General features: G+C 35.8%; 1 protein-coding gene across 2 annotated transcripts in view; it reads right to left on the bottom strand.

Annotated features, from left to right (window-relative positions):
- The window catches only part of LOC145664431 (uncharacterized), a 1,424,688-nt gene that overhangs the window by 439,477 nt on the left and 969,490 nt on the right, over positions 1-15,721 (bottom strand). For both annotated transcript variants that reach the window (XM_081731113.1, XM_081731114.1), the window contains exon 4: positions 14,295-14,444. In XM_081731113.1, coding sequence (XP_081587239.1) covers positions 14,295-14,444 — 150 coding nt within the window. The remainder of the gene's footprint in view (positions 1-14,294; positions 14,445-15,721) is intronic.

The raw sequence follows: 15,721 nt of genomic DNA, 5'->3' as shown, positions 1-15,721 counted from the left end.
TGTTTCCAGTAAAAAATTTGAAACAGTTTTACGTTCTTCAATTCTGCCTACATGATCTGCCCACCTGGGCCTCTTAAACTTAATGACCCCAACAGTGTTAGGTAAATCGTTTAAATTATTAAATTTCTCGTTATAAAGTTTCCGCCATTTTCCATTTCCATTCCTCTTGGGTCCGAATATTCACCTTAGGATTTATTTTCAATATAGTATATTACTTTTAGTCTTCATTCTTTTCTTAAAGTAAGGGGGCACGGTGGGTCGGTAGTAGCCATTTACCTCTGGTGCATGCGGTCCCTGGTTCGATCCCTTGCGAAGTACGTTTGTGGTTTTTCTTGGGTACTCCCTTTTCCTCCCACATTCTAATTCCTCCAATTCTTCCATCATCATTCATTTGCCTTAATCATCCGTGTCCCTTAGCCTAAAGGTCATAATCGTGGTACGTTAAACTGAAAGTTTTTATTTAATTTTTTTCCTTAATTTAAGCAACTTTCCTTAAAGAGTTAAAAGTAAATTACTTGTTTATTTGTTTATAATCAATTATTTGAAAGTACTTCAATATCTAAGGACAAGAGAATAGAGTACTACTTTACAAGATTATACAACAAAGTATGTAACATGCATTACTGAACTACGTACTGACCAGCAATAAAGTCAATACACTGAAGTTACTAAACGCTTAAATTTGTATTTAGTATTACTTTCCCTAGCAGTACAGCACAATCAGTGTCATGAACATACGTACTCATTTAAATTTTGCAGTTCTTTTGGAAGCTGTAATGTATGCTACACGTACACGTACACAAAGGCAGTTGTGATAGTATTTTTATGTATCACCTTTACGTAAACGACCATTGTTTGCAGCCTGAGTTAGTACACTATTAATCAGTGGCGGTTAATGTTAGTGTTGCAGCTTTGCGCAACGACCAAAATATTTCAAGAAAAAAAAACATCAGTAACAATAGTAGTAAAGAACAGAAAAAATACTTTCTAATACTCCCATATATACTTTAAATAACACAGAAAAAATACTTTCTAATACTTCCATATATACTTTAAATAACATTTTTTTTTTTTTTTTTTTTACTTCTGTAACTGTCCGTTTCGTTAATCCGTTTTAAAAAGCGAAAAATAATCCGTCACAGAGTCTCTAATTTATATTGTGTTGCAGCGAGCATACAATGACCAGATTCCTTCAGCGCGGGAATTGGAGCACATGTTAAGTCTCCTTTCCCCTATCTCAGAAGTTAAAGGGTTTGGTCGTTGCAGTGCTTCTGCAACACAGCACGGTTTCTAGTAAATGAGAAGGTTTTTTCGCGCTAAATGAGCTTTCTGAATTTTATTTCACTAGCAATTAACAAATGGAATTTGTTTTATGCATTCGTATTTTTAAACTACGGTACTTATACTGAAGCAAATCAATATAATGACAATTAAAAAAAAGTGATAGCAGAATTACAAAATAAGAAAGAAAATATGTAGTAGAGCAGAAATCAAATGAAAGTAGATCCGCATTTACAAGTTAATTCTTAGCTTATATAATGAAGGTTTCTTCTACAGTAATTTGTGAACCAAATATTAATAAGTCAATATGCAGAATCTCCCCCCCCCCCTCTGTGGGTATTATTTTAGTATATACATATTTCTTTTATAAAATAAGTATATTTTATACTCTTGATAAAACTGTATGGTGGGGAACGCCACATTGAATTTGGGACTAGTTAGCAATGCTTAGAGGCGTAGCCACGAGGGGGTCCACCGGCTCCGGACCTCCCCAAAATTTCGAAACTCGACTAGCATTTGTAGACTTTCTTAACGAACTATACTTGTTTAACAGAGAAATGATTGATGTAGGCTAAATATTTTATTTTACGCCTCATCATGTACTCTTTCTTTTCTTACAGAGATAATCGTTCTATCATTTTTTCTAAAAATATAGATGACACTAATTAAGAATTACTTATCTTTTCGGGTTCAGTATAAGACAGGTTCGTTATTTCGTAGACGTATTGGGCCTTCCTCAAATACTTTGAACCCCTCCCAGCTAACATGTTGTTCCTATATCTGGCAGGTTTCAAGGTTGCTTTCCAGAACGTATGACATTGATAAACAGTGTTTCCCCTCATGTGGAAGTATATTGTGTTCATGGTGCATTGCGTAACAACCAAGACGGATGATTTGGAATGTATTTTTTTCTTTTACGCACATGTGTGTGTGCGTGTGTGTGTTGATGTATGAATAGGGTTGTCAACTCTGTAAAATTAAAAAAAAAAAAAAAACGGCACTTCCTCAAAATTCTCTATGATATAAATCTCAGCGTGAAGTATCTCTGTTCGGACCTATCCATGGAAAGGAAATGTACTATCGTGAACAAAAGTACATTAACACATATATTAATCGTGGATAGATGGTGAAAGGTAACAGTTTTGAGTTTACAGAATGACAGCTACTTTTCAATATCTATACTTCGAACTAGATACAAATTAAAAAAAAAAAAAAGGTTATAAAGAAACTGGGAGTAGTTTGTACCCGTCACCGGCTTTAATCAAAATAACAGCAATTTCTCAGGCCAGGCCAATGAAAAGCCGGCCAGTTGACAGCCCTATGTATGAATATGTGACATTCGCAATTCATATACCAGTATCTCTTTTCTATCAGCTGTTTTGGTTATTAGTTATTAGATTTAATTTTATTGTGTGTACTTTAATTCTGTACATAACCTACAAGTTCTGAATGAAGTGCATATCATGACTTCTGTAAATAACTTACAAAAAAAAAAAAAAAAAATGCCCAGCTTTCAACTGAGGAAAAATTTACAACTAAGGCTTAGACAAAACAAGCAAAGGGCAATTCAGGAGTGTTCGAAAAAAAATCAAATTTACAGAACATCTGATGGCAGAAATGTTGTATGCACTAGATATATTTCCACAATTTATTTTAAATTTTCCTAGATAAATTGTGAATAAAGCGTGTTCAATGTACATTTTTTTATAACATTAATCTCTGCTACGAACTCTCTTCTGTCTACACTAAAGAGGAATTTGGATCACTGCCAGGGACTGAGTTTGCTAGAATGAATTGTTCACAATAATCTAGAAAAATATTTAGTGAATCTACAAAGCTTCTGAATTTAATATTAACTGTACCTATGGCAATAGTAAAAGAAGTTTTTTTTTTTTTTCATCAAAAAGAATTGACACTTTCAAGAAACTGAATGTCCCAAGAAAGGTTATGCTTTCCATCGAAAAAGACCTGACAATAAGAATACTAGAATTCAACCAGCATGTATTAGGCAGATTTGTTCCAATCAAAAAGAGTAGAATGAACTTACTAATCAAATAAGGTGATTAATCGGATTAAATGTTCTGCATTTTTTATATTTTAAAAACAGAATTTTATTTAATTTAACATGTCGCATAGCATTTGCATCTAAAGTTATGTTGATTAGTCAATGAGTCCACTTTATATCTTCTGCTTCCGATCGTTCGTACTGCAACACCCGAAACCAAAACCTACCGGCCGCCACTGCTACTAATGCCATGTTTGGGTCACCAACCGAATTTACGAAGAGAATTTTATGCACACTTAAGAAAAACTCAACGATATGAAATCATAGTGATTTGATAGTAAAGTGCTAATATCTACAGTAGTATGCAAGTTCGTCGTAGATTCGATAAGGAATGCGTTCAGGGTGAGAGCCCGAGGATATTTACCTAGGAGATAACATTAATTTCCCCAATTAAAAATTACCTAATTATCTACAGAATTCAATAGTAGTACGCGCAAACTTACGATGATAATCATGTTCATGAGCTTACCGAGAATTCTCCAATACTATTATCGTACTACTTAACACTTAAGAATATTATTCCACCATAATATTTTTGCGCTTACTGTCGTTTTCTTTAGCCAATGGAACATACTTGTATATTGTTTATATTAGTTTAAGTGAACATTTACACATCGATTTAAGCGTTTTGAACATATGAGTTAACATTTAAATAAACAAATAAACAGATGCGAAAGCAGAGTAATGGCAAAAAATTAGTTTCAATTGGGTCATTACTGAATGAAGTGAAAATTCTTGTTTCATGCTCCACATTTACGTCCGGCAGGCTAGGAGAGACGGATGATTAATGAAAGCGAATGATTAACCAGAACCGCTAGAAAACCCACAAACACGATATGCTGCATCACAAACTTACATGGTTTGGGATCGAACCAGGGACCCCTCACACCAGAGGTGAACGCTCCACTAGTGATTAACTCTGTCTCCTGATTAGAAACATTTGTGGACGAGTAATATACACAAAATTCTGTTCTAGTGAGTTAAAAGAAACCAACGTACTCTAACGAAACTAAATGAAGAGCTGAGCTCTTCAAACATTTGTGATACTTGTATAATTTTTTCTTGTGTACCTCTCAAAACGTAAAAAAAAGAAAAAAAATCCAGATCTAATTTTTTGCAATGCGTACTACTCACAGCCGTAACTTGTGGAGAGAAGGGGGGAACTATCCTCCCATTTAAGCTTCCGGACGTTCGAAGAGGACCCACGTAAAATTAAAACTTCTTATTCCATATGATACAATACAAAAATGAATTTATAAATGAAGATGAAATAGGTTTACCACATAAAAAAATAAATGAAACAAAAATGTGGCCTACGTCTATTTCAGTAAAATATCTACTATTAGGATCTCCAGAAATGATATACATTTATTAAGGCTTTAAATTGTGTCAAATATTGTCCCCTCGACTTTATTTGTAAAGCATGCAATGCATCCACTATACCATTTCCAAAGGAGCTGAAAATAATTTAGGGTGCTGTGCTGCCCCATAATCTGAACAAAATATATTTCCTTAAGATGAAGCGTAAATGTAATCTGGAGCCACATTCGGTAGCAATCGACATTGTTATTGCACTATTTACATTGCGTTGTAATGCACAAATTTCGCAAAGGCATTATGGAATGGGGGTCTATTTCAGTAAAACGCCAACTCGGGCCAGTAGATGCAGAACCATGTTCGGCCCGGACACACTGAAAGACGGATCGGAAATTAATGTTATTTTTCTTCTTCTTCTTCTTCTTATTTTTAATGTCCTCCACTACCCCTGTCTTTGCCGTATTCGTACGGTCTTACTGTCAGCCTATGTTAATCTTAATGTGTTTGGGAAACTGACTCTTTGTAGAAGACTGCAAAATACTCTAATACTACTACTATTACTACTACTACTACCACTACTACTACGACCACTGCTAATACTACTACAACTGCTACGACTTCGCGTCAGAGTTGACATGTCTGGTGGTACCGAATTCACCTTCTAAGTACAGAAGAAAACGGAGAAATGCTAGTTATTATGGCCGGTCTGCGTAGAATGTGAACCGATACTTGATCTACGAAGGACAACGGTGGCTCAGTAGGAAAAACACTCACATCTGGTGTTAGAGGTCGTCGGATCAATCCCTGCTTGTGCTATGTGAGCTTTGTGGTGGACAAACACCGTGTGCGTGGGAGTTTCCAGGGTAGTCCCGCTTCCTCCCACTGTTTTCATTCCACCAATTCATCCCATCATCATCCATACGGCCTGAGCCGTAATTACCTAAAGAACGTATGATAAAGTCAAGTACTTGACCTACTAAGTAGAATTTGGTACGCTATCATAAGACCACGGAGGCCAAAACTGTGAACTGGCGTGCTCATAAGATCAGTGCAATTTGTAGTAATGCTCAATTAGCAAGGCAAATACCAAATGGTGTTACATGTTCCTGTATTGTTTATAGTATGATACTACAAATATAACAAAGTATAATGATGAAATAAATCACCAAGACGCCAGGGTTGATTAGGTGTTACTGGAACGATGGCTCAGTGGTTGAGCGTTCACCACTGGTGGATGGGGTCCCTGGTTCGATCCCAGCTCTCCCCAAATGAACTTTGTGGTGGACAAACACCGTGTGTGGGGTTCTCGGCGTTCTCCCGTTTCCTCCTCTTTATTCATTCCACCATTTCATTTATTTCTCATCATCACAGTCTCCTTTAGCCTAGCCGGCATAACTGTAGGACGTAAAACTCAAATATTTCATTTGCATTGTTTTGTTTTCGTATTACTAGTAATAGCAGTATTCGCTGTCGTATTAGTATAGTAATGAGTAGTAGCAGTAGTGTTAATAGTAATAGTAGTAGCAGTGGCAGCAATAGTGGAATTAGCACTAGCATTCGTAATCGTAATAGTAATAGTAGTATCAGCTATAGTAGTTGTAGTATTAGTATCACATACGGTGTAGCAGTTTTACATATCTTCTCTGTTACTCGTAATGCACTAATGAGTGTAGTTTTAGACTTTTACGTCCATGAGCTGTATTAATGTATAATACACATGGCTGGACAGAGCAAGCACAGATAACAAATAGGCAGACAGAATAGGAATATAGAAAACAAATCTTGGGTAACTTTTCACACGATTTTCCCATTCGAGAAGGACAAATAGACATTGCAATATTATGACGACACATTTCTCATTTTCCATTGCATATTAAGTGCCAAGTTTTCAAACTAGAAAAAAGATATAGCTATTTGGCTATAATATAGTGGCTAAGATATTCTCAATCTGTGCGTCATTTATTTTTAACTTGAATTAATGTAGTAGTTAGACTTCTTCTAATGTTTCTGGTCTAATAATATAATAAACAATCCTGCTAATATATATATATATATATATATATATATATAACATTTGTAATGATAGAACATTACAAATTACTTTTAGCTTGTATTCTAAACTAAAAGAATAGGTTTTATTAACGCAATATTTTTAAATACAGTGAGTATTTTACTTACGTCAGTTTCCTGTCAGCATTCCACTAAATTTATTTGTTGTTCAGAGTAAGAAACACAATTTGAAAGCATTCCCTGAAGTTTTGAATACACTCAGAGAGGTGACCCGATACATGATGTCAAGCCAAAATATCTTGTTTCAGTTTCTGTGACGTAAGCAGTGCATTTTTGAATTGTTTGAAGCTTGCAAAGAAACGAATGACAAATTCTCAAGTGGTTGTTACTTTTCTCAGTATTCAATTTGTATTAAAATCTTCTTGTTCACTTTCTCTTCCTTTTATAAGCTTTCGCCATTCCTTCAAATAAAATTCACAAAAGCGAGGAATTTCAAGTTTGTAATGGGTGCACTTAGGCGAGCACAAAGGACATGATTTTCTCATCTGCTGCTCTGGAACACTCTAATGCTCCTCATCCTAAGAATCAATGCGCCACCGAAGCGGCAGTAAATAAGGATTTCATTGCTATGAAGGCGGGGGAAATCCAATAAATCTGTACCAGAGCAACAGCTAATCTCGACTGGGATCAAAGAAGAAGGGCTTTTACTGAGCACAAGATACAAACATGGACTTTAATCCTCTTTGCTAACAATCAAACTTAGTCTGCAATAACCATATTATACATTTTACCCTGTCTATAACCACAATACAAACACGTATTTCTATCAATTTTCGTGGCCACATACAATCTGCTAAGATTCCAAGACAACTAACATGCACTTCGTCTTGTGTTCAAAATATGTAAAGCATACAGTAGAACAACTGAATTGCAGAAAGCAGGGCTAAGAAAAATTCAAACATTTACATAAGATATTAGTGCAAATGAGACATATCTTAAGATGATCAGTTTCTCCAAAGTAGTAATCTGTCCCATTGAAATTAGCGTTCTAATGTTTCAACAAAAATGTTAAAATCCCTCCTGCTTTTTCTTAAGAAGGAAACGGAAGAAAAAAAAAAGTGTTTAGTTCTGCGTGATATTTTAAATTTTATTTTGTAAACTAGTTGAAATGGTCGTACTTCACACGGAGAGAATAGGTTTATAGATACCCTCTTCCCCTCCTCACTTACGACAAATATTTCAATGAAAAAGTAACAATAAAAATACAAAGACACTATACTTTTGGCATTCAGTTTGAAACGTCCTACCCGCTCTTTAATCAAATTGATATATGTATTTTTTTAAAAAAGCGCTTAAGGTAGGTACTAACTATGTTCCAAAAGTAATTTCAAATAGGTCAACTGTCTTTCCGACCCCGAAAACTATGAATTAAACATTAATTTCAGTCACTTTTAACATTATATTTTTCATTCCTTCTCCTCTCCGTATCTGAAGATGAAGTTGAACTTGGATTTGGACTTAAATGACATTCGGAGCTTCACTATTCATTTCAGTGATCCCAAAAACTACGTACTGCACACTAATATGGATCATTTTGTATTACTTTTACATTCCAGCCCTTTCAACTCCCACACCTCGGAATGTCTTACTCCCACAACACTTTTTTCCAAATTGTAAGTCATATATTTTTCAAGTTTAGTTGAAATTACTGCACTGTTCCAGAGTTACACTGGATATATATATATACTACGTGATCAAAAGTATCCGGACACCTGGCTGAAAACGATTTACAAGTTCGTGACGCCGTCCATCGGTACTGCTGAAATTCAATATGGTGTTGGCCCACCCTTAGCCTTGATGACAGCTTCCACTGTCACAGGTATCGATGTAGGTCGGTGAGGCCTGGCACGAAGTCGGCAAAACATCCCAAAGGTGTTCTATAGGATTCAAGTCAGGACTCTGTGCAGGCCAGTCCATTACGGGAATCTTATGATCGTGTAACCACTCCGCCACAGGCCGTGCAGTATGGACAGGTGCTCAATCGTGTTAAAAGATGCAATCGCCATCCCCGAATTGCTCTTTAACAGTGGGAAACAAGAAGGTGCCTAAAACATCAATGTAGGCCTGCGCTGTGAGAATACCACACAAAACAACAAGGGGTGCAAGCCCCCTCCAAGATAAACACGACCATACCATAACACTATCACCTCCGAATTTTACTGTTGGCACTACACACTGACAGATGACGTTCACCGGGCATTTGCCATACCGACACCCTGCCATCGGATCGCCACATTGGTACCGTGATTCGTTACTGGACACAACGGTTTTCCACCCTTCAATCGTCCAATGTTTACGATCCTTACACCAAGCGAGACGTCGTTTGGCATTTACCTGTGTGATGTGTGTGATGGTCTAGATAGATGTCTGCCTATTACACTTTACGACCCTCTTCAACTGTCGGCGGTCTCTGTCAATCAACAGACGAGGTCGGTCTGTACGCTTTTGTGCTGTACGTGCCCCTTCACGTTTCCATTTCACTATCATATCAGACACAGTGGACCTAGAGATGTTTATGAGTGTGGAAATCTCGCTTACAGACTTCTGACACAAGTGACACCCAATCACCTGACCACTTTCGAAGTCCGTGAGTTCCGCGGAGGGCCCCATCCTGCTTTCTCACGATGTCTAATGACTACTGAGGTCGCTGATAACAAGTACCTGGCAGTAGGTGGCAGCACAATGCATTTAATATGAAAAACGTATGTTTTGGGGTGTCCAGATACTTTTGATCAAATAATATATATATATATATATATATATATATATATATATATATATATATATATATATATATATATATATATATATATATATATATGTCCATATTATGTATTATACGTAGGCTACGATTAACGCCTTCGGCGTTATACCTATAAATTTTAGTGAACGTTTTTAAGTCGGACTTAAATATCATCGGGATGGATTCGACATTGATATTGGTAGTTCTCGATTATTTTTACATGGGATGGTCACTAGGGATGGTAGTCAGTCTCGGTCTCTCCTCGATTGACAAATTACTGTCTCGTCTCATGTCGAAAATCGCCGTCTCGTTTTCATCTCGATCAACACATGTTTGTCTCGGTCTTGAGGGTCTAATCTCGTTCTTGTCTCGGTCTCGAGGGCCAAGTCTCGATCTAGTCTAGGTCTCGTCTCCGATAGTCTCAAAAAGCTGTGTAAAAATTGAAAATTTGAAAGTACTATCATCGACTGCGTAATCTGTACGAGGTGTATAGTCTGTACTTTGCAATTTTTCACTTCATTATTGACTGGAGAATTATTGTAGCTCGCGTACTTCTTCATAGCCAGGTGGCTAACGCTCGTGCTTTATGTGTTCGCAAGGTCAGCCCTCAAGAGGTGTATCAAGCTTTGAATAAAATCTAACTAATGATAAATACCTCATATAATCTCAGTGTTGACCATACAATTAAACTCTAATCAATTTTAATACTACTTTTTGTATCCTTCCTATTGACTCAGTGTATTTCAATCCTACATACCAGATAACGCAATTGATAGCAGTAAGAGTTTATTTAATCGGATCGAAATTTAAATTTTACAGTTTCTCATTTATTATCCGTTACATTCATCTTTGATCGATGTTTTCACCAGAGAAAAATCAGGCATATTATGTTAATGCATATCATCTCCAGTCAATACCGAGGTCATGAAGCATAAAACCGTACTGCCCTTGGGCCTGACCCAAGTGAAGAACACAACTGTTCCTTCAACTGTCGTGTATCTGTTCTGGACTACAACTATTGATGTAAAGATGTACAGTACATTAAGGGTGTAAGAGAATAAACATGATAATACATTTCCTTATTTCATGCTTGTGAGAAAGTGTGTTCAACAATGAAGTAATACTAATATAACTGTTTTTATTATTATTTATTTATTTCATTTGGCAAAAGTGAAGTAGTTCTTTAAAGGTCTACAACCGGGAAAATAATTTTGAATTATAGATTATAGCAGGGGTTTCGAACCTTTTTGATTGGCGACACACTTTACTGAATACCACGTCATTGCGACACACTTGCTTGATTTTTTAAAATTATTAATAGGCCTACTATTAACACAGGGCTGCAAATAAAAACCATCTGAAAGTTATATTCGTTTTGATAGGTGAATTTAATAGTTCTTGACTCGCCGATTCTGAAAATGAAGTCCATTTGTTCTAATCACCCTAGGTTTTCCCGCAAATTGAGTTTGAAAATCCAACCCAATACCACAAAATTTGTATGTATATATTATATATGGGAACAGAAATACGAAGGAACTATACAGATGTCTGTACTGAAATGTAAATCTGAATGAATATAAATACATTCGCCTACAAAACTATTTTCATTCTTTTCATTCTTATATATATATATATATATATATATATATATATATATATATATATATATATATATATAGGGATATATAATGTATTCTTATATATGATTCATTCTTATATATTATATGCTATATGATTCATCCTGATGCATTCTTATATATATGATGTCTTACATCTGATGAATATGTAAACCAAACACATATTTTTCAGTTGTTTGTCAAACGCTTTTTCCTGTAACCTTTGGTGAGTTTCTTGTTTTTCCCCCCGCTGTTTGTCTGTTTATGCTCCAGCAATAGTCCGCCATCATGCTAACACTCCACCTACCCTGGTATCTATGCTCTATATCTCTCATATCGTAGTATAATCTCTCATCTTGCTTCTCATTTTGCTTGTTCAGGATTTTCTGGAATGTAATCCAGATGTCAATGCAAGACACCCAATGTCACACCCAAATTCTTGAAAGGGTCTTTCCTAGTAAGATAGTGAAATCGGCCCTTGATCCAAATTGGGTCACTATTGACCCAAAAGGTTACCCTTGAACTAAAACTACCTCAAAATTTTTTGACGCCCTGCCCCCTCCCCTTACCGAATTATCATATCATACATGCTCAAAATTGAATATTTTTTAAATTTTGGTGGGGGTGGTCGAAAAATTTTGAAAGTTTCACAGAATACCCATTATTGTCAAGAATACCCATAACCCCCGACCCACCCATCCACACTTCTTTATCCGCTACAACGCTGTCAGCACAAGAGCGAGAAGAGTGGCCATCCCTTCTGCTCACAATTCTCCTGCTGTTTCAGTCATCATTATGGTTTGGTCTGGAGCTCATCGCGCGTATCCAGTTGAAATGTTTTTCAAAAGCAGCAGGTCTGTGATTACTGTGTAAAGAGCTTCTCGCTTAAAGTTTGCTATCCCACGTAAGATTAACTTGCAGTGGATGGAGAATTTCTGAACAATGGGCTTAGTAATGAAAACATACTCTAGCCGACCTAAAAGTGATTGTATATGTGAGAATATTGAGCAATTACAAACTGTGGCATTCTGAAACCGTCTTCAAACTGTATTGTCAATTATTTCGCTTCACACCAAAACAAATCGATTATATACTGTTTTATATTTTTGAATAAACACATTTCTACCTGCAATACTTTTTGTTTTATTAGTCCGTGGCAGTCATATTGGGTCATCCTGTATAACTTCCATATTAAAAAGGGATGTTAACCAACTAAATCTAGATTGGATGGGCTAAAGTTGAGTGTCTCTTTCAGCAATGAGGATATATGAGATTTGGAACTATAGCTTAACGTGGGACCGAACTACGAGAACTCTCAATGGGAATCCGCGTCCTCAGTCGAAGATGAGTACGCTAACTATATAGATAAGATAGTGCTCCAACAAAACCTAGACTTTCTTATTATAAAATTCATAGCAAAAAACACTCATTTATGTAAAGAAAAATGAGTGTATCAATGTTTACTAGTTAATTCTCATAAATGACTGCCGGTTTCGATGAATTTTGGTACATGTGTGCGCTCAGGCCTAATTTAGGTTTGTAGTACATTTTCGGCAAGATAGGAAAAGGGTGAGAGATGGAATGTAAAAATAATCGAAAACGACTGCTATTGGAGTAAAAGTCTCAGTTTCGAGGTCGTTTAGATGAATGGTGACACTTCCGACGCCGCTTAAGTTCAAGCTCATCCCTAATTAGAATTGCCTACATTATTTATGATCTTTTCATTGGGAAGAATATATACCATCTACAAAACTATTTACGGTTTCTCTTAAAAACACTTAAAACTGAAAAAAAAGTACTTTTTATCAATTCTCTTTCTGACCAACTAACAGCATACGTATATCTGATTAGCTTCCTGTTTTACATTAACAAGTACAGTATTTTGTCAGAAACATATTTCACATGGCGAATGACAGAGACAAAGGAAAAGAGAGAAGAAAACATACGGCGAAAAAGAAGCTGTTTGTTGAAGTAGTTTTTGCAGTCGCTGTCGAGGATACTTTATAAAGATAACTGGAACTAGAAGAACAAAAATGCAGCACTGCCTGCTATCTCCGCCTTCCAGCAGCATTCGGTTGTTTCCAATAAAAAGTGAGAAAGTTAAAACGAAGAAAGGATGCTGGGATTAGCTTCATCCTGAGACTAATGATAGCTTTTGAGTCTCTCGGAGGAAAAACACAAGTGAAGAGCTCCTCTAATCCTCAGCAGATTTTCTCTGTACTCCGTCTTCGTGTAATCGACTTTCAGTTCGCGTATAATACGTTAACTTCTTAGTTAACTGCTCAAATTCACAAGAGCACTCGTCCCACACTACCATTCGACTGAGACATGACACTTTTTGTTTTTAAAAATACACAGTGACACATTCACTGCAGTCTTAGTATCAACTACCAGTTTTTATATGTTGCCAATAGTATTATTAACAAACACTGTTTCTGATTGATTCGTCTGTTTAATAATTTCTGCAATTGTATTCAATTGATAATTTCTTATTTTTGTAAGCGAACAAACAGAACATTGGAGAATGAACCTGAGCTTCTGTAGAGATAATTTTCTTTCGTAAACAGCTCGCGCCAAGTGAACTTTGTGGTGGACAAACACCGTATGCGTGGGTTTTCTCGGGGTTCTTCCGTTTCTCTCCAGATTGTTCATTCCACCATTTCATTCCTTTCTCATCATCAGCGTCTCCTTTACCCTAGCCGGTATAATCGTGGGATGTAAAACTTAAAGATTTTCTTTCGTAACCTGATGACCGAGCTTCCTAGAGAAATCGCAATAGTTAATAAAAATACTCTGGTTCGAGACTGAAAACTTAGAAGGGAATAATGGTCTTGGCCGCAGTTTAATTTACTATGTAGGTATAATAACATTTAAATAGTAAAAGAAATGAAGAAAGGAAAAGAAAAAAGAAGTATTAGTTAATGGTGAGTTCTCATTTATGAAGCTCAGAAGCTGCAATATTATGATCAGAGGTGACACCAGATATTAATTTTCGAGAGGATTAAAAAAAAAAAAAAATAGAGAACGACGTAATTTCAGAACGTGTGTTCCCTCAAATAATAATAATCAATATAATCTACAAATCAACTGCAAACAACACTTTCACGTCAGTATTTTATATCTTACCCCATAAGTTGATATGCCACAACTGAGAATTTATAGGATAAATGAATTAACAGTGAAATAGAGATGTTTACTTTACCTGCATCTGTCTCGCCTGGCACGCCGAGGCTATCTGAGTTGTCGTTGATGAAGGCTTCAGCAGAGCTTGTGAACGTCTGCGGGGATAACGTTAGGTCTTGACCACTTTCCGAATCGAAGAGATCGAAGGTTGTAGTGTTCCCCGCAGTCCCTGAAAAATAGGAAAAAATAATCTAGTAAGTAATTTGATGATTTCAGGTAACCGTAATAAACGTATGTTGAACCAACATTCCTAAGGAGTAAATATTTAAGTGAGATTTTTATACATCGATTATAAATAGAAATCAAGATTAACAAGTCAGTTCTCTCTGAATATTTTCGTTGCTCTTAAATTAGCTCTGCACTGTTAAAAATACTTTCTTAAATCTAAGAAACCGTTTCTTATCTGTTCATCAAGAATATGTTAGAAAGAAGAGTTTGAAACTCTCATTAATGAAAAATGAAGAAAAGTAGATGAGGTTGTATAAAGCGGAACGAAAAAAGTAAGTTACTTCCCTTATGAATGAGAATTGCCAAATCTAATTTCTAAGAAAATATGGATTGAACAGTGTGGATTGAAACAAATGTAAGGAAGCTTCTAACACTCGACTCCACATACTTTTATCTGTCAAAAATCGGATTCTGTATTATGAAAGTTATTGTGGAAAAGACAGACGTACGGACTCTATTCAACGGTAACTTCTGTAATACTTATCGTCGTTGAAATATCCAATAGACATATCTCGCAAATTTTAATTTTGAGTTACAACCGGTATCTTACATAGTTTTATGAAATCTACCGATCGCTCCATACCTCCGTTAGCTATGATACAGATTTTTTTTTTTTTTTTTTTTAGTTCGGTTGATCTAATCAAATCAGATAGTACATCGGTGCTAACTCAAAATCTCAATTATTTGAGATGCTCCTATTGGTTATGCCAACGACGTTATCTCCGATTTTTAGGTAACTTACCATATATTTTTTTCTTTGAAGTCTAACACACAAAGCTACTTGTTTGGAATTGAAACTGGATAATTGGATAAAATCCAACTATTTTGGAAGTTTGTACATATATCTACTACGAGAATAAAACAAACATTAACTCCTATAACTTTCATATTTGATTCTGGTGCAATGTGAAGAATACTTTTTCTAAGTCTTCCTAACTATTTCCATTGCTTGAATTGAAATTAATCGATGAAAATGTTAAAAATTAGTAAATTTAATCCCAACTTAGTGATTTCCTTATATATCCAGGATCTGATATTAAAACAATTGTCTATGATAACTTTCGAATGAATTACTCGATTCTGAAGCAGTATCGCGTAATTTACTTTAGAGATAAACAAAGTTAGCAATTACATTAATTTAGTTCATGCAAAATACCTCATATATCACCCAATTAACCGCAAGTGACAGAGTTATCACTGCCGCATAACAGTTTGGAA

This window comes from Thermobia domestica, chromosome 11 (genome assembly GCF_964235325.1).
Source record: "Thermobia domestica chromosome 11, izTheDome1.hap1.1, whole genome shotgun sequence".
Classification (NCBI taxonomy): Eukaryota; Metazoa; Arthropoda; class Insecta; order Zygentoma; family Lepismatidae; genus Thermobia; species Thermobia domestica.
The sequence above is the reverse complement of the archived record's forward strand: the minus strand, read 5'-3'. Positions and strand labels throughout refer to the sequence as shown.